At 38.4% G+C, this 19,449-nt stretch overlaps 1 protein-coding gene across 1 annotated transcript; it reads right to left on the reverse strand.

Moving 5' to 3' along the window:
* Positions 1–1,260: 1,260 nt before the first annotated feature.
* Positions 1,261–17,613, reverse strand: tgm2l (transglutaminase 2, like). The gene is made up of 13 exons (XM_053623029.1): positions 17,095–17,613; positions 15,837–16,013; positions 12,062–12,292; positions 11,692–11,810; positions 9,756–9,884; positions 9,264–9,441; positions 8,854–8,992; positions 8,667–8,770; positions 7,517–7,759; positions 7,151–7,417; positions 6,571–6,731; positions 6,343–6,479; positions 1,261–4,347 (listed from the first exon to the last, which is right to left on the reverse strand). Exons 1-13 carry the CDS (start codon positions 17,108–17,110, stop codon positions 4,185–4,187), a joined length of 2,064 nt encoding a protein of 687 aa, XP_053479004.1. The 5' UTR covers positions 17,111–17,613; the 3' UTR covers positions 1,261–4,184.
* Positions 17,614–19,449: the final 1,836 nt, after the last annotated feature.

Genomic DNA, 19,449 nt, shown 5'->3' on the forward strand with positions numbered 1-19,449 from the left:
TGGTATTACATGTATTAAGGCTATTGTGAAGAAATAGCAAACGTTTCGTGATAATTCTCTTAAAACTCTGTTTATACCACTACTGATAATTGCTGAGGGACTAGGAAGGATAATTGGCTGAATTCTGAGTTTGTTGGTACCGTGAATAGTGAAGGCTAAAGCAGGTGGCAGAGCTTTCTCTTACAAAGCCCCGCAGTTATGGAACAGCCTTTCAATTAGTGTTCAGGACTTAGACACAGTCTCAGTGTTTAAGTCAAGGTTGAAAACATATTTGATTAGTCAAGCCTTTTGTTAATATTTTTGTTCTAAGGTAAAGGAGCAGATCGAAAGGTTCACGGGCATAGAGTGTTGTGGTGAACTGGGATGTTTGGATGCTGTTGCTCTCCCCACTCTCACACATTCAGACATTCAGGTATGTCGACGTTGGAGTGGCTGGCTGCTTTATGTCCCAGGGCACTCCTTTTTAGTTATGTCTTGCCAGAGTCCCTGCATGCACTCTGCACACAAATTACATTGTCCTTCTCTCTCTCTCTCTCTCTCTCTCTCTCTCTCTCTCTCTCTCTCTCTCTCTCTCTCTATGTCTGTCTGTCTCTGCACATGCTACTCCTGAGAAACCATTGATCCTGACCTCACCTGCTCTCCGGACCTGCCTGATCCATCTGATGCCCTACTTCTGGTTAGAGTTTTCGTCACTTGGAAATCACTTCCTGTTTCTGAGGATGGCCCCACATGGACAGCCTAAATCCATCAGTGATCAATGAGATCACTGAGGATATTACCAACTAAAAACCATGAAGATGCAATTGGACTGCATTTGATACGAACAGTTTTGCTACGATGACTTTAGGACTGCAATTGCCACAAACGGTTTTGCAGTCAAGTCTCCATCACTGAACAGTTGATAACTTCAACAAAATAAACTTCATGTGAAAACTATAATGAATGTCCTGTTTACACAATTGCACTTTTTGACCATGTAGTACACAGTTATAGTAGGGAATTATTTATAATCGCACTATCCGGTGTCACCAAGATGAGGATGGGTTCCCTTCAGAGTCAGGTTCCTGTCAAGGTTTCTTCCTCATATCATCTCAGGAGGTTTTTCCTTGCCATTGTCACCTCTGGCTTGCTCATAAGGAACAAATTTATAAATTTTTATCCTAAATGTATATATTTCTGTAAAGCTGCTTTGTGACAATGTCCATTGTTAAAAACAATATACAAATAAAATTTAACTGAACTGAATTAAACATAGAGATGGCCAGTGTTAGCTCTGGATTCCTGAAACAGTAAAACATGTTTCAGCTTATTGTAAAGTATGCTACAAACGAGTAAGAACCCATTACAGTTTAGAGATGATGTCTCATTCCCCACATAACAGTAAAACAGTAACAGTCAAAAAAAAAACAACTGAGTTGCAGATATAGCTAGACACTTGTAGAATGTAGCTGAGAAATGTAGCTGAGTAATGACTGACATGCGCTCTCTCAATCATTTTAGTAGCAGACTAGCCTCAATATTATTTAGCTAACAAGAAGTTAAACTCATTTCATGGTAACTCACAACAGCCCACAAATGACCTGAGTTCACTTAAATGCTGTATTGATCAATAATTTGAATTCACATGAAACAGACTAATAGCTTAGCTGCCTCCCAAATTTATTTCCCTCCCAATTTCGAAGTGTCCATGATAATAATATTCTGCTTAATTTTTTAATATATTGTAATAACAATATATTACACGATATTAAACGAATAATATATTGTATTGTGCAGTGTGTTTCCACTGTTCCTCCACAGGAGCAGAAGCAGATGCTGGATAAGTGTTACACGTCACTCCTACACACACACACACACACACATTGAAATACACAATGTGGTGCATGTCTCAGAGTCAGCCACTTGGGTCCACGCACGCTCTTTTCTTGCTCTGTTTATGTTTCTCATTAGCAGCACAGAGAGAGTATAGATCCCAAACCTCACCCATTTTTTTATGATTTTATATGGACCATTAGTTCCACTTTTAAGCACTGATAGTCTGGACAAAAAAAATCAGAAACATTTAATATTATTTCTAGGAAAACAAATGGAGCACAGCACACCCTCTCTCCCTTCTTCCTCACTGACACCCTTGTTCCTGCCCTTTTGTCTTTGAGCTCCACAGTGGCGCTATCTGTATCTTTTTTTTTCTTTTCTTTTTTTGGTTTAAAAATAAACCCTACCCTACATAAACCCAAAATGAACTCTAGAGCTATCCCCCAGAAAAACTGGAAAACATTGAAAGAAAAAAAAAATCAGATTTAGAAATGGCAGCACTAGCATGGTCTGTGAATTCTGGTTCTGACAGGTCCTCAACCTCAGCTACATCACTCGAGTTCATAATGGGTCTCAACTAGAGATTTGCAGGGGAATGCTTTTTTAAATCCTACTTGCACAATTATTATTTTTGTTTGCATCTGCTTGCAATTTTTACTAACAAATTTAATTGGTACTATTTCCCAAAAACTAAATACACTACTAGCCTAATTAAACGTTAGCGAACGTGATCTTTCTTTGATCCGCAAGCTTCATATCTGACTGCTCACATGGACAAAAACCTCCCATTCATGCAACATTTTTGCTGCATCCCATGGAATCCCAGGTTCCTCCAGTTTCAAGCAGATACCATGTGTACCTTTCTGGTGAGCTTTCTAAAGCAATAAATGAATAGTGCATCCCCTGTTCGTATCTGTATTTGTATCTGTTTAGAACACATTCATTCATTCATTCATTCATCTGTTCATTCATGTATAGAGTAACACCACTCTGCTTTCCTCGTTTAGAAAGGTCCAATCTACCTCATCACTCTTTCACCAAGAACTGAAAAAGTACAGACAAAATAAAGACACTGTAAATGTATGGAAAATGTGATTCAAATATGTTGTCATGTCTTATACCAAATCTAGACTTTCATTATAACAAACAAATTTTGGTCTAAAATACTCACACAGGGGCCACAGCAATGTACAGTCATGGGGAAAGAAAGTACACCCTCCCTCAATTCTGTGTTTTAGGTATCATTGCCTAAATAACTAATAAATAAACTAATAAATTTGTGGTCCTCAACAACTTCTATAAACCTCAGTCAACAACAAAATAAAAACTCAAAAATTTCAAAATGCAGGAATTTTTTCAACAAAAAGTTAACCAACATTCAGAAACCAGGTGTGGAGAAAATAAGAACAATATTACAACATTGCTTCAGTTCACTGATGTTTGAGGGCATTCAATTATGCACAGCTCTCTCAAGAACATTTGTTATTTAGGCCCTTATAACTAACAACATAGAATTGAATGAGGGTGTACTTTCTTTTTCCCAAGAGTGTCTTACATTTGAAAAAAAAGAGTGGGTTTGAGACAAAATCTAAGTGAAAACACAAGGCAAAATGGTTCAACAAAACAACATTTATTGAACATGAAACAGTAAAACCAACAGAAAGTTCCACAGATGTGATAAGGAGGAAGAGATGCAGAGTAGATCAAAGAAGTGCAAGCGCTGACTCATATATAATCACTCATAAACAACAGATATAATACATTTCACATAAAATCATAATGAAACAATAAGATTACTATTCACTTCTCAATCTGTAGTCTTAATCTGTACTCATGGACTGTGGAGATTCAATGAGAATGCAATGAAACAGAATTCCAATGAATGTATGGTGTCCAGGGTATTATCAATCACTCCCCAAGTTTTACTGATCTGTCTCTGTAATGTATGTGTGTGTTTTATTGAACAATATTAGTAACACAAATAGTCCAAAGCATTACTTTCTTTCTAAGCAACATACTATATGATGCTTATTGCTTTAGCCCAAACCTATTTTTTCCCCAGGCATAAATTCACTTTAGTTCAAGCTTTCCCTATAAGTGAATATTTTATTTAAAAGCAAATTAAATCAAAGTTTTGTATTCATGAAGGGCAAAGAATTGTCCACAGAATTGTGCTTTATATACAGAAACAAATATCATTTTAGTTTTAAGCAGAAATTCTACAAGCTACAGGTATACTTCATTGATAAAACAAAGATACATAGATAGATAGATATATATATAAATCCAGATATTGTGGATATTCTTGTACAATAAGTTTCTGATTTCATGCATCAATTGAATTGTACTGAGCCATGTGTTTGAGAAGTTTAAGCATTGTCATATCTTTTCTTCTGAACAATTATAGTGGCTTCACCCTTGACGTCTCTCAGTCTATCTGAGTCAAAGTCAACCAGCAGCTTCCTCAGCCCAGCTCGAATGGGTTTAAAGGAGAATTTCACTACAACATCCTGGCCAGGTCCAATATTAACACTGTTAAGAACAGAAAAGATAGATTAGATCATTGCAGACATAAGGTATGGTCTGTAGATCTTGCTGTATATCATTTTAGTTTGTCAACAAATATAAATTCCACATGAAGCAGAGTCTTTTCAGATACATGGAACCTTAGATACTCCTTTCTACTGGAATCCATAGGCTAATCCAGGGATCATTATGATTGTGTGGGGTAGTTCAGATAAACTGTAACAGCACCGACTCTTTTCTTAATACTGAATAGCATTAAACACATGGCTTTCTTTCCAAGTGAAATTCATACAACAGATATTATTTAAAGTCTACATGAAATAACTTGAGAGCAATGATTTGATGAAGTTAGAGTGATGGCATGTTGACGTGTTGGACTGATTGACACAACAGCCAATATTGTTCGAGATATACCACACTTCCTCCCAATCAAAACAAACCTGACAGTAGCTTAGCAAACCCACTAAGTATGGAAAAAAGCAAGTTTAACAAGATCAACATTTCTTCGCCCATACCTGTTGACTTTAACAAGTATGATGTCCTAGACGACAAGACTGTGTGTGTTTTTGGAGCTAAGCCATACATTTTTGAGCTGAGATCAATTATCAACAGCACTGATGATGACAAAGAGTTGCAGAATCATCACTAGGCGGCATCTGACACATCTGAATGGTAGATAAAATGATACACTATATGGCCAAATGTATGTGGACACCTGATCATCACACCCAAATTCAAAGGTCTTTTCAGTGTGGTTGAAGTCAGGGCTCCGTGCAGGCCACTCGAGTTCTTCTACACCAACCTTGGCAAAACATCTCTTTATAGACCCTGCTTTGTGCACAGGAATGCTGTCATGCTGGAACCGGTTTGGACTAAGCCCCCTAGCTCTAGTGAAGGGATATCGTAATGTTACAGCATGCAAAGACATTCTAGACAATTTTGTGCTTCTGATTTTGTAGTAATAGTTTGGGGAAGGCCCATATACTGTGATAGTTATGGATGTGATAGTCAGATGTCCACATGCTTTGGGCCATATTACTAACTTACTATTACTAACTATTACTGATGGAGTATCCCCATCAATGTAAGAACGAATCATGTTCTTGACCAATCTAAGATAGCACATTCCGGCATTGAAAAACCCCACATTGTTAAAACACTCCTCCAAAAATGTGCATCTATGAAATATATAAACTCCAACCAACTACAACCATTTGTTTCCTCAAGCAAGGGATGTCTGGAAAAGGTAATATTGTGAGGGAAAACACACAGCCAAAAATGCACTAACAAACCATTTTGCAGCTAACAAACTGCTACTGTAGAGCAAGACCCACCTCCAGCAGAGAGCATTTAATTGGACAAACACAGGATGACTCATCAAAAAATATTGAATAATTTTCCTGGAATGTATGAACTATTTTTATTTTATTTACGTATTTATTTTTTAGATATCTTATCATATTGCTGCCCATAAAACTAAAGGATAGCTGTGAAACACCGGTTAAACTTTGAGTTCATCATACCTAACCCAACAATCAAACTTAGATACTTAAGTAATCCTTACAGACAGTTGTACCAATATTTTCACTGAATACCAGTATGCAGGAAATGCCAAAAACCAGGTTAGAGTATGTTGTTCTAGGAATATCTTTCCCATATTAGACATTGGTAAATGTTTGTGCTTGTGTCTAGTTGGCAACTATGTGTTGAGGTCTCATGATGATTGTCATCTTGATTTGTGCTTTCCTGGCCTGTAACATTCAACACATTTTGTTTGTAAGGGGGATGGAGAAGCCATTTTCTTTATAACATGGTGGTGAAATGTAGTAAGGAAAGAATAAGGGCTGATGGCTTGTAGCCTCCAGATCACTATCCATTTGCGCCAATCTACTAAGTATCCATATTCTATACACTATATTCCTACATTATAAATTAGGTTGGTAACAAGTATACAAAAACATATACAAAAATAGAACACCATGATGACAAGCTTATACATACGGAGCCTGGATCTCTTGTGCTTCTGTTAGCCCCGCGCCCTCCACTGTAAACACCCCTCTTGTCAAAGTGATAGGCAGTGGGTTCGTGAAGGAGATGCGTGCTGTCAGTTTACGTGATACCATTGCTTCTCCAATCATCTGAAATATTACATAGAGATTGAGAACTTTACTCATGTAGTAGGTGAGCATTTAGTGAACTGAATCACTTTCATGTTTTTTCGTGCATTACCTTGATATGGAGCTCGGGCATTTTTAAGGGTATGTTGACCTCTTGCAGGATGGCATTTTGCTCGCTGCTGGTTTTCAGGAGTGCTGTGACTCTGATCAGGTGATGCTCTGATACACATGCTCCATAATGATCGTACCGAAGCCTCATGACTTCTTTATGAGCTGAAGGTCAATGTCAGGGTAAAGGAAATTATTGAACACAAAACATATCACATACTTACAATAATAATTCTCATTTGATGGACAACATTGTGCCTTTTATAAACCTTAATGGGCCTCTCTTACTCTTTGTCTTTAATATGCTCCCCCACTCATTTTTAATTCATCCCTTACCTATTTAATTTGACTGAAGTTAACCATGATCTGATGCATTTTCTTTTCAACATACTTACAGTCATGCTACCTAGTTTGTCCTGATGTACTGTCCAGTGTATTTAGTGTATTGTGTCAATTTTCTTTCACTGGATCTGCAGTTTTGCACCCTGATCGAGTCACATTCATCACACTGTTTGAACTAACTATACAACATGGTCTCTGTAATTCTATTGGACAACGATTCAGATCTGCTTGACTTTACCTACCTTTCTTTGCTGGCACTCTGAGTTGGGCAGTTTTCCTTTGACATTCTCCTCGATGGAGACTGTTGTATGTGACAGCATTGGATGTGACCGTGAGCTGAGCAGGCGTGTCTTCTCCACCAACATTATGCACCTCCACAATTACATCGAAGTCTGTTCCATGAATGGCCTGGGCATGCTTGATAGACAGCTCCAGCTTGCCAGGGTGTCCATTTTGTCTCACCACTCGTTTCCCTACCTTTTCATAGACCTTTCGCTCCATTATGGAACCTGATGAAAAACACTGGATGGCTAGAACGTAGTACTTTCAGGGGTGAGCTATTATCTATAATGCAGAGTGATGGATCACAGGTGAGTTGAGTAAAATACCTTCAGGGTATTTGTAGTTAGCAGTGATGTCTTCCCTGTAGTCTCCATAAACACTTTTAGTGCTGATGTTTCTTCCCACAGTCGTGTGGTTCACCGACACTCGTGTTCTCTCCCCATCTGGATGAACAATCCAGTAGACCATGTCTGCGTTCACCTCAGAGAACACAAATGGTGCATCATATTTCATCCCCACCTCACCCTCTCTCACCGCTTTCACTGGACATGGTCCACAACAGTATACACCTAGAGTGAGGAAAAAACGCACAAATGTAATGGATTTTAACTGTAAACTTTTCCAAGTGCTTTTTATATCATAAGCAATTACAATAAAATATTTTTAGGCATTTAGTCTCCCACATACACTAGACAGGATGTGACCATGACTATAAACATTTACAGAATAAGACATATCACCTTCTATAAGACTATCACCTCTATAAACAAACAAACAAACAAATACAACAAAATAAAATATATTACATATACTACACACATAGCTGGAAACTTTATTCTACATATTTTAATAAAAATGAAGGTTTAACCATGAAGGTTTAACCCATAGCTGCTCAGATTGAAAGCTTACCTAATTAATTACACTTTCGTTTGGTTAAATACGGGAAGTAAACTTTGAGGACTGTGGTTCATTGATATTTTTTGATGTAGCACCATTCATCTATTGATATCTTTTGAAACAGATCCTTTTTGATAATCTTTTGAAAACAAGTTATCTTGATAAAATTTTAAGCTTGTGAAATTGCTGATAAATCTAGCTCACAGCTGACTGACAGAATGCAGTGAACTCCTGCTAACTCATACAAAAATATAGGGACATGAATGTAATATATTATACCTTCATAATGTCAAGTGTGGAAAGTCAGAAGAAAGGTATGTGTTTTATCGTTTTACTAACTTTTGACATTTTTGTAGCACTGGTGATATCAACGTCCGATTTTCATGTTGACTTCAAAGCTGTATTTTAAAAAATGAAAAGCACCCCCACATGAATATATTATGTCACAACTACTCATTGTAATTGCTTTGATTTAAAGGGAAAATATGAAGATGAATTTATGAACACTATATGTTGGAATTACACTGAAAATGTGTGTAACCATGTGGTTAAGCTGCCTGTTCAAGGGTTAAATCCTACCATCACTCCTTTCCTGAGGGGTTGGGTCAAGTACTTGCCATCCATCATAACCTTCTGGGAGATCCTCTCTGTTCATCCAGGACTCTACCCAACAATGGAAATTCCTGAAAAAATGGAAAACAATTCAGACATATTAAGAGTATCTAAGATTGAAATGACTCAAAGTACCACAGAGCATGGGCTTTACCAGATCATGTCATTCCTGCCCTCGGATACACCCTCCAGCTGCTCATTAAACAGGCAATCCACATTGATGTTGCCATCAGTGTCATGAGCTGAGCTGAAATTTGTGACACATCTAGTTGGAATGCCCAAACAGCGAAGAACTGCAGAGGTCAAAAGATAAGCAGTTAACCCTACCACATTAGAACCATCAATATCAACTGGTTCCTAACATGTTTATCAAGGATTCGAACCCTCTGACTCAGCCTTTTGTGCAGGCACTAGAGTTTGAGACCAGTTTTTGCAATCTAGTGATGTTCGCTCAACAACATAAGGCAAAGGCTATGAAATCTGCCAACAAAACAACTAAGCAGTAATAATTTATACTGTTAGAAGGACTCAATTAGGTTTAGATAGCATAAATTATTTCCTTACTTGTGCAGGCTACAGCGGAGAAAACCCAACATTGGCCATAACGCACCCTCTGGGCCCCTCCCTCACTCCAGCGTCTCAGGATGGGAACACTGCCAGTCCACCGTGTAGGGGCCACACCATCGCTGTACTCACCATCCCAGCGCCCAAATATCACTCCACGGTCATCGTTTGCATTTACCTGCCCGTCACAAACACGTGTTTGTACAGTTAAACTTTTGCTCTCAATGATATTGTCTGACGTTTTTTGGCCCTCAGTGTTATTCTCTGACATTTCTGAAAAACAGTAATACAGTATGACTTGAATGAGTATATATAATTTTTCCAGAGTCTAGATAACATTAATATTTTCATCCACAGTCATATTATCCTGTTGTAGTGTATTGTCAATATTTTGACTGTGCATCTTCTTGTGGAAGCAGTATCTAAAGAAGCAGTAGATGAACAAAATGGAGAGTAATACATTTATGTCCCATACCCAGACCTTTGCCTTACCATTGCAGTAATTGTCCTACTAACATAAACAGGGTCTGCTCTTTTAGTGATATCCATCTCAGAGTTCTTCAAGGCAGCAGGGGAGTTATCCAGTACCTCAAAGCAGATGTCCATCACATCTTCTTCAAACTAGGCAGAGAGAACACAACAGTTACAGCAATTCACATCTGTTCACCCTCTGGCCTCTTTGGCAGGAAAGTGAAAGGTATTTTTTTGTTTCTTTTTTTTTTTTTTACATAAAGTTTTCTGCCAATTTAGTCAGTGTCAGTTCCCACCTTTTGGCTAGGTCATGGAATACCATTGAATACATTTTGAGGAGACTGTAACTGCCATTATCCATATTAGGGATGTAACCAAATATGAAATCATTATTCTGAATGAACAGCTAATGTGTTCTAATTAAACAAATGTTAAACAAAGATGAAAAAGGGTGCACTATTTTAGTTTTTTTCCACAGGTCATCTAATTAAGACTAATGGTGTTCAATGATTTTTGTTTTCATGTGGCCATGAGCAAGTGAAGCTTGCAGGACAAAGCCCACAAACAGGCAGTGCTACACAATGAATCATTCCTTCATGGTCATAGTCATGGTGGTTTAAATTAAGCTACTAGTTTGTTTATATTATAGGAAATAGAACCAACCTAATTTGTTAAAAATATCACTGGCAGGTAAAAGCAGAAATAATAACTGCAAAACAGTCCAGGCTCCCAAGTGATACAACAGCAAAGCGTCTGCCCTATTGTTGGGAGATCACAAGTTCAAATCCTGATGATGCCACCCTGTGGCCAGGAGCCAAGACTGCAAAACTGACTTTGCTGTCTGGGTAGCAGGGATGGCATACTCGGTCTCCTGTTAATCACAGCAACAATCGTGGACTTCTGTGAGCTCATGTGCCGTATGTGAAAGGGTAGATATTGCTTTCGTCACAGTGTGTTACACTGCCCTATGACACAGCATGAGCCAGATTTCAAAAACTTGCTGTTGGCTGGCTTCATGTGTCATAAGCCCATTCCAGTTTAGGCCACACCCACTTTGTGTTTAAATACACATATGATATACTGTATGGAGCACTAAACACACACAGATACATACAGTGCTGTGAAAAATTATTTACCCCATCCTGATTTCTTCTGTTTTTGTGTATATCTCATAATAAATAGTTTTAGATCTTCAAATGAAATGCAACATAAAACAAAGGCAACTTGAGTACACAATACAGTTTTTATTCCATTTTTAAATTTATTGACATGGTTCAATTCTGGTCACTCCCAGCAATGGATGGACATGGCATTACAATGATTTTAATAAAAAGACCAACACTTTACTATTGCACCAACAGTAATAGTTATATGCTTGAAACAAAAATTCACAGTGGTTATGGTAACTATAGCTGTAGGCAAAAACAGAGACAATTTTTCTATAATCTTCACCTTTTTCTTTATGTTATGTTTATTTTGCCTTTGCTTGCCCTTTCTGTCTTTACTGGCCTAACTGAGAAGGAGGGGGGGGGGCTTGTTTGTAAGGCAAGCATTCTCACACATCTTGAACAGAAACACTTGACATCCAGACAGAAAGACTCCACTGGCTGACCAGCCCCCTCTGTGTCTCTTGGCACACAGCTGCTACAATTCACACACTCCACCATCTAACTGCTGATTCTGACCACAGATTCCAACAGGATATAAAAAAACACCCATATATCCATCTCTCCTGTCAGCTTTCCTAGCCCATGACAGTATCTCTATGACAACTTTGACCTCCAGTTCATTCAACCAGCCAGCTTCAAACTAGCACACAGATAATTTTAACTTCTTACCTAACATGAACCTTATTGTCTGTGTACTTTGTATGTACTTTTTAAAAATCTGTTTCTGTGGACAAAAATCCCCTACTGTTAAAGAAGATTCATACAGGTATTGTGGAGGAAAGTGTTACCTGTCCAAAGTTCCAGGGTTGAGTGGTGATTTGGTCCCAGGAGCCCTGGTACAGGATGCCATTATCGTTTAGGATGTACTCCCAAAGAAGCTCATCATCAGGCAAATACACAGAGTCGGCTGCGGAATCAAATCGAAACACACACACAGACACACACACACACACACACACACACACAGAAAATAAAGTCAGACTTAAGACTTATGTTAATACATCTGTTAATATGTTATTATGTCTATACCTATAATTTATTTCTAAAGAGTATGTTTTGGCAGTTCTAATATATCCAAACACACTAACATTATTAGAATCAATCCATTAACCTTTGCAGTAATTGTATGATTGAAAAGGTGGAAAAAATATTACACACCTTTACACCAGGGGTTGAAGAGCAGGAAAAAAGTATGAGGGGAACTCTGCTCTAGGATGTGTCCCTCAGAAGAGAGCAAGAGCACAGTAATGCTGTACTGACCCACAGGGGCATCAGCAGGGCTATGGACCCTCAGCAACACCTCACTTTGAGCAACTTGCTGACTGAACCACCACTGACCATGATCTGTTCTCGAACCTGACACCCTCATAACCACCTTCCCCCGTGCACCTGTAGCATGCACGCACATGCACACACACACACACACACACACACACACACACACACACACACACACAAACAAACATACAAACATGGTCCTCTTACTTTCCTTGTGACTGTAATTACAATCATGCCAAGACCTTGAAGATTTTCCTTTTTTAAATAAAGGCAGGATTTTATACAAAAAAGTCCTTAAGGTTGACCTACACTGTAATGACACTGAGTAAGTATTTCTTACAGTATTGAATAAACGATTGCTGTTTAAAAGGTAAAGGTTACCAAGAAACAACTGTAATATCTGTACACTAACATTGTGGAGAAATAAAATAATTCCAGTAAGAACCAGTGGTGGCTCCACAGGGGCAGTCATTCAGCAGTAAAAACTGAAATACTAATTAGTTTTTTTTGAGAGACCTACAACTTTTTATTTTTTAAAAAGAAGTTGCTATTTGTCAGATATAAGAAAATATGCCAATGATTTACTGGCCTTGTTGCACAATAGTGGGGCAGCATGTTCAGCGCCCCATTTAGCTTCATAGAGTTATTATTGCAGCAAGCGCTAAGAGACCATTAACATTAAAATACTTCACGGCTGTCAAGATCTTGTTTAATAGTAAATAATGGGAGTTAAATTTCTGTAAACAAAGGCAAAGTGTAAGTACAGACAGTATGTCTATGGTGTACAGAACCATTTATATTGTAAGATGTATTGCAAAGTTTAGGAAAGGAAAAGGGGGATTATGGAGTGGGTAATGTCCATACATCAGAAATGCATTTGCACCTGAGTACTTTGTTTCCCATTGTTACGCCCTCGCCGGAAAATGGCACTGCGGTACGGCTTCAGAGAGCGTGCGTGCACGAGACTGGACTGTTGCAGATGGACACGCACCTTTGTTTGTCTTGGTTCTCCCCCTGTTTATGCATTGGTTGATGTTCGAGGGTGTGTCTTTATTTGCCCCAGGTGTCTGTGTTTTAGTTTGATTGTGTTTGCTATTGAAAGCCCTCATGTTACGTTGTACTGGGCGCAGTACTATTTGAACCTCTGAGTGTAATGGTGAATACGTTATGCATGTTAAGCGGTCTTATTTCCGTGTCCTGTTCTCGTTCCTTGCCTTGACTTCAGTTCTATGTTTAACCCGTTAATCTTGTCCAGTGTAGACTGCGTTTCCTGTTATTTGTCTGCTGTGTTGAAAATAAAGACGTTGATCTGCACCTGCTCCCGCCTCACCTCCCTGTATCGTAACACCCATGCACAAGGCAAAAGAAAGAAGAAAAATATCCTCCCGTTTTCAGTGCCGGAATTTATCAGGCTAGGTGCAGGTCCTTTGTGTGTTTTTTTTTTTTACATGTTCAGAGTGTCCCAAAAGTCTCCTTACATAGGGGAAACTAACACTTTATAGCAAAATGTCTTCCAACATTTTTCATACTTATTCATATTATATGCTATTTTCAGTTAGCCTTTAAGAATGCCTTTGACAAAAAAATAATGTATTGAAATCATTCCCATGGCTGGATCGGGAAACTGTTGCAAGGTTGTGATGGACTTGAACAGGAAACATGTCAAACACATCACACACTACACTGTTGCCAAACTTATTAACAAATTCAAAAAAATTGGAAGTGTCACGGACCACCCGGGAAGTGGATGTCCACGAACATCTGCTGGCAAAGGCACAACCGACATGGTGCTGGCAAACATATTTCCCTATGTATGGAGACTTTTGGGACACCCTGTAGTTGGACTGCAAATCTTGCTGAAACCTGGCAAACACACTGCTGAATCAAACACAGTTCAACAAATGTACAGTGGTGCTGGAAAGTTTGTGACCCCTTTTTAATATTCTATACATATTCCATACATATCTATACATATGCATAAATATGACTTAAAGCATCATCAAATTTTCACACAAGTCCTAAAAGTAGACAAAGAGAACCTAATTAAACAAATAAGACAAAAATATTATACTTGGTAATTTATTTATTGAGGGAAATGATCCAATATTGCATATCTGTGAGTGGCAAACATATGTGAACCTCTAGGATTAGCAGTTAATTTGAAGGTGCAATTAGAGTCAGGTGTATAAAGAGTTTGGACTCCACCAATTCACAGTCAGGCAGATTATGTACAAATGGAGGAAATTCAAGACCATTGTTACGCTTCCCAGGAGTGGTCGACCAACAAGGATGTGTAATAGTCTGCAAGGTTACCCAGGGTTACTTCTAAACAACTCTAGCCGCTCTCACATTGGCTAATGTCAATGGCTAATGTTAATGAGTCCACCATCAGGAGAACACTAAACAACAATGATGTGCATGGCAGGGTTGCAAGGACAAAGCCACTCCTCTACAAAAAGAGCATTGCTGCCCCTCTGCAGTTCAAAGATCATGTGGACAAGCCAGAAAGCTATCGGAGAAATGTTTTGTGGATGGATGAGACCAAAATAGAACTTTTTGATTTAAATGAGAGGCATCATGTTTGGAGAAAGGAAAACACTGCATTCCAGTAAAAGAACCTTATATCCCATCTGTGAAACATGGCGGTGGTAGTATCATGGTTTGGGCCTGTTTTGTTGCATCTGGGCCTGGACAGCTTGCCATCATTGATGGAACAATGAATTTGGAATCATACCAGTGAATTCTAAAGGAAAATGTCAGGACATCTGTCCCTGATCGGAATCTCAAGAGAAAGTGAGTCATGCAACAAGAGAACGACCCTAAGCACACAAGTCGTTCTATCAAAGAATGGTTATAGAAGAGTAAAGTTAATGTTTTGGAATGGCCATGTCAAAGTCCTGAACTTAATTCAATTGAAATGTTGTTTGAAGGACATGAAGCAAGCAGTTCATGTGAGGAAACCCACCAAATCCCAGAGTTAAAGCTGTTCTGTACTGAGTAATGGGCTAAAATGTACATGACTGATCAACAGCTACCGAAAATGTTTCATTGCCGTTATTGCTGCACAAGGGGGTCACACCAGATACTAAAAGCAAAGGTTCACATACTTTTGCCACTCACAGATATGCAATATTGGATAATTTTCCTCAATGAATAAATGACCGCGTATAATATTTTTGTCTAATTTGTTTAATTAGATTCTCTTTGTCTACTTTCAGGACTTCTGTGAAAATGTTATTTTAGATCATATTTATGCAGATATATAGAAAATTCTACAGGGTTCACAAACTTTCAAGCACCACTGTACATCTGAAACTGCTCAGAGAGAGCTGCTAGACTATGCTGGATGATGTTGTCGAGTCTCAGTTGCCTATTACAAGGTTACACAAAAAATTCACTAGATAGTAGCCTATAGCATAAGTCAACTGTGAAAATTTTGAATGAAGTTACATATTTATAAATGTTGTCCTGCCCCACCAAATTCTATAATCACGAGCCACTGCTGATAATAACTGTCCTCTTACTTTAAATCGTTCTACATCTTTATCACTCTCTATACTCTGAAGACTCTCTATTCTCTTCTCACTCCTCTTAATCCCTTCTATATTTATCCACAGCCACGCTAGCACTTGGTGTACTCAGTGTTATTACTGACCCAGGTTGAGGACCAGAGTGAGCTGGTGGTTTGGAGGCAGTGGAGGGGAATCTGTACAATACAGGAACATAGAGAAGGGCTGTCCTCGACGCACAACCAGCCGCTTCGTGCCTATTTCTTCTGTGTGGTGGGCACGGTTATTCACTTTGCACTGCAGGTCCACACCTTGAAATACAGCTGGAGGTGAAAAGTAGGTGAAAGGTGTGAGGAAAACTTTTCATACAGCATTATTATTATTTTGTGTACACACATTTACTTTACAGAATAATGGGTTCTTGCTGTTTCCTTGTGGGGGGGTGGGGGGGGGATCAGACCTGTCAGACTGACTTTTAAAACTTTTTAAAAGTTTCTGTATTCAGTTTTCTTTCTATTTTTAAATTGTATCATTAAACAGGAAAAATGTGAAGTTTGCTACGCATTATGAAGGCTGTGTTAGTGCAGAAAAGAGAAATGTCTTAAGACAACGGCTTTTGAGCCTTAACATCTTGGATCGATATTATTTTGACTACCGAATAGCCATCCTTTTTCCAAATCATATTGAGAGTGCCTGTAAACTGCATATAATTTCAGGACCTCACAAGGACAATAAAACCTTTACAGCAGATATTGTTACCTCAGGGATTCAAACAAACACCTCATTTGGAGATGTCTGACTACTATAAACTACGGGTGGAGTAGCATATATGTAAAAAACAATGTATACCACTGCAAAAACACTCAGCACTTACATAGACCACTGAACTGAACAAACATATGTATTGCAACCACAAAGATTTTATTTCACTGGCATCACAAACTGCCATATTATGACCATGACGTGTATAATACCTCTCTAGTTATATGACTGGATTTTGTAATTTCTTTTGCAGATGTTTCTTATGAAGCATTTAGGCAAACTGTAGCTGAGACAGAGGCCAGGCCCATTTGTGGTCCTATAGCCAGTTTTAGTCACAGAGCTGATAATGACAGTACTCTTCATTAGGGTTGTGTTAAGTGATAATAATAGTAATACTGATTTTGTTTTAGTTGTACTAATACACTTCAGACTAATTAAGCCATTTGATTGGTCTACATTTGAAGAATAAAAAATACCCTATTAACTTATATTCAACTTGTCAGTATTTAGATAGAAATGTCCTTAGTAATTATTGGAAATTATGCTTTTCTCTACTCTCATGTAGCATATATTATGTAATTTAGGATTTAAATGTAATTTAGGACAATACTTCTCATCCATATGATCAGAAATGTTTCTTACCTTTGTGATTGGCCATTGTCAGACTTGTGTATTACTCCAGGAAAAACTCTTGATGCAATAATGCTTCGTTAAGTTCTACAACACAGCCTAGAGAAGTTTTCTTCCCTTTAATACATATACCTTCATCAGGACCCTGAATTTATATAATGCACGAGAGCCCACCCCTCTGACACAATCTCTCCCTTTTTCTCTCTCTCACTGACTCTGTGTCAGTGTGCGCGCGCACACGCACACACACACACGCACACACACACACACACACACACACACACACACATCCACTCCTTTATGGCCTCTGACATCACACACACATTTAAAGAATGTGTGTCTGTATGTCTGTGTGTGCGTGTGTGTGTGTGTGTGTGTGTGTGTGTGTGTGTGTGTGTGTGTGTGTGGGTGGGTGGGTGGGTGTGAATGGGCACATTAATAAAAATTCAAGTAAATATTTATTTTTTAAAAGTGAAAAAAAGAAATCAGGTTTTGGGTATATTTACAACATCCTGCTTGCTGAATCCTACACAGAGGCTTTTGTTTCTTGTTTGTGATAGTTAATGTCTACCACCTCAGCTCTCTTCCAGTAAATGATGAAAGTGTTTGGCCTGTTGTTCTGTTTCAGGAGCATCTTTATTCTTTTTAGAGGTGCTGATTGGAGCTAGTAAAGGAACAGGGAAAATATCTGAATGTCTGGCATGTTAAAGTTGTATTAACATAAACAGGAAAGTCCATTTGAGGGCCAATGTTATATTCACATCAACTGAAAACACTGCTTGGACCTCTACCTGTTTTTCCTGGCTCAATGAGTGTGAAAGGCAAATCTGTAAGTATTCAGTACTTTTCCCAAAGTCCACAACTTCAACCATCTGCAGATATAATTTGTGAATAACACATTATAGTGCCAGTGTCATCAACTTCTTTTCTCTTTCCAGAAACCTGAAATACAGTGCCATCAATCCTAAAAATGGGAACCATATGAATAAATTAAATATTAAATCTGCTTTTCTCATATGTAAGAAATAACATGACAGGTCATACTGTTATAAGAAAATGATGCATGCTGGGGGTGGTGTGATACAACACAAAGCGGCTAGAATATTTTCCTATAACAGCACAACCCAAAGCGTGTTATACCTCTTATATGATTTGTCAATGATTATATTTTCTTAATTTATTAATGAATGACTTTGACCACATTTTACAACTTTTTTTTGCCATTTATAGTTTCATTTAACGTTATTCCCTGTGAATGGGCTGTTAGTATAGAAACAATAATATACTACAAGCGTATTAATGTAAATTTGTTAATGTTACAGATGTAACTGTCAGAGCCATGCTGTTATAGAAAATGAATCAACACCATCTGTTTCTAGAATTCAACACCATTGGACTATAAATAAATATACAAATGTGTGGATTCTATATGTTGCACATAGATCTGAGATATACAGTACATAAAGCTTCTTTCTTTTCGTAGTGTGTTCACATCATCCTCATTTCAGCTGAATGATACGTGGCCTAATGCAAGTCTGAATGTGATAAGCCAAAGGTCAAAAGTGCAAGTGGAGGCTGAAAAGAAACATCTGACACCTTAGTTACACTCAAATTCCACTACGCTGTCTCTATGGAATTTTTAACCACTCCAAGCAATTAAGTTGTGCTTACCAAAAATAAAGCTTTACACATGTATTGTCTGGGTTGTAAATAGACTGGAGTACTGACCTCTTCAGTCAGTGGATTAGCACCTTGCTGTTAGATTGCTGGATTGGTGCTGATGCACAGAGCGACCTCTGTCCTCACTGACATAGTCACTGGGGGTGGTGGATAACACCCTACTCCACCCAGGCAGTGGTGGGAGAGAAACATGACTTGTGACTGTGTGTGAAGCCGATCCATGGAATGCTGAGACAGTCAGGTTTTCGGGAAAGCGATGGGATCTCTTACTCTCATTTCCCACCCTCAACAATTCTTCTTACTGGCACACATGTGTTAAAGGCACCAACTCCTACACATTTCACAAGGATATTCCTCATAATCTGACCCATTTCCATTTGGGATTGATGTCATTATCCAAGGCCTCCAAGCAAATAAAGAAAGAACACCCTCACCTTGAATTCCAGGAAACACACCTGGTAAGGAGTGAAGAATGACACCAGAGGCACTGTGTCCAGACACTACTACTATTTAGTCTGTCTCTGTGTGTGTGTGGAAAGTATGCTGACGCAGTAATGGCAATTTGTAGAGCAGAAATTATGCAATCTTTCTTCCATTGTGTGGCAGCATGTAATTAGTGAAATTACATTGTAAATAAGAAAATAAGAATGTAAGTGTAAATAAGAATGTAAATAGTGACGACAAAGA

This window comes from Ictalurus furcatus, chromosome 4 (genome assembly GCF_023375685.1).
Source record: "Ictalurus furcatus strain D&B chromosome 4, Billie_1.0, whole genome shotgun sequence".
In the NCBI taxonomy this organism is placed as follows: Eukaryota; Metazoa; Chordata; class Actinopteri; order Siluriformes; family Ictaluridae; genus Ictalurus; species Ictalurus furcatus.

Coding starts and splice junctions, on each gene's coding strand:
- tgm2l (XM_053623029.1), bottom strand. Junction 9,885..11,691: donor AACCCTGGAACTTTGGACAG/GTAACACTTTCC, acceptor CTCTCTGCCTAG/TTTGAAGAAGATGTGATGGA. Junction 9,442..9,755: donor GTAGGACAATTACTGCAATG/GTAAGGCAAAGG, acceptor TGTGACGGGCAG/GTAAATGCAAACGATGACCG.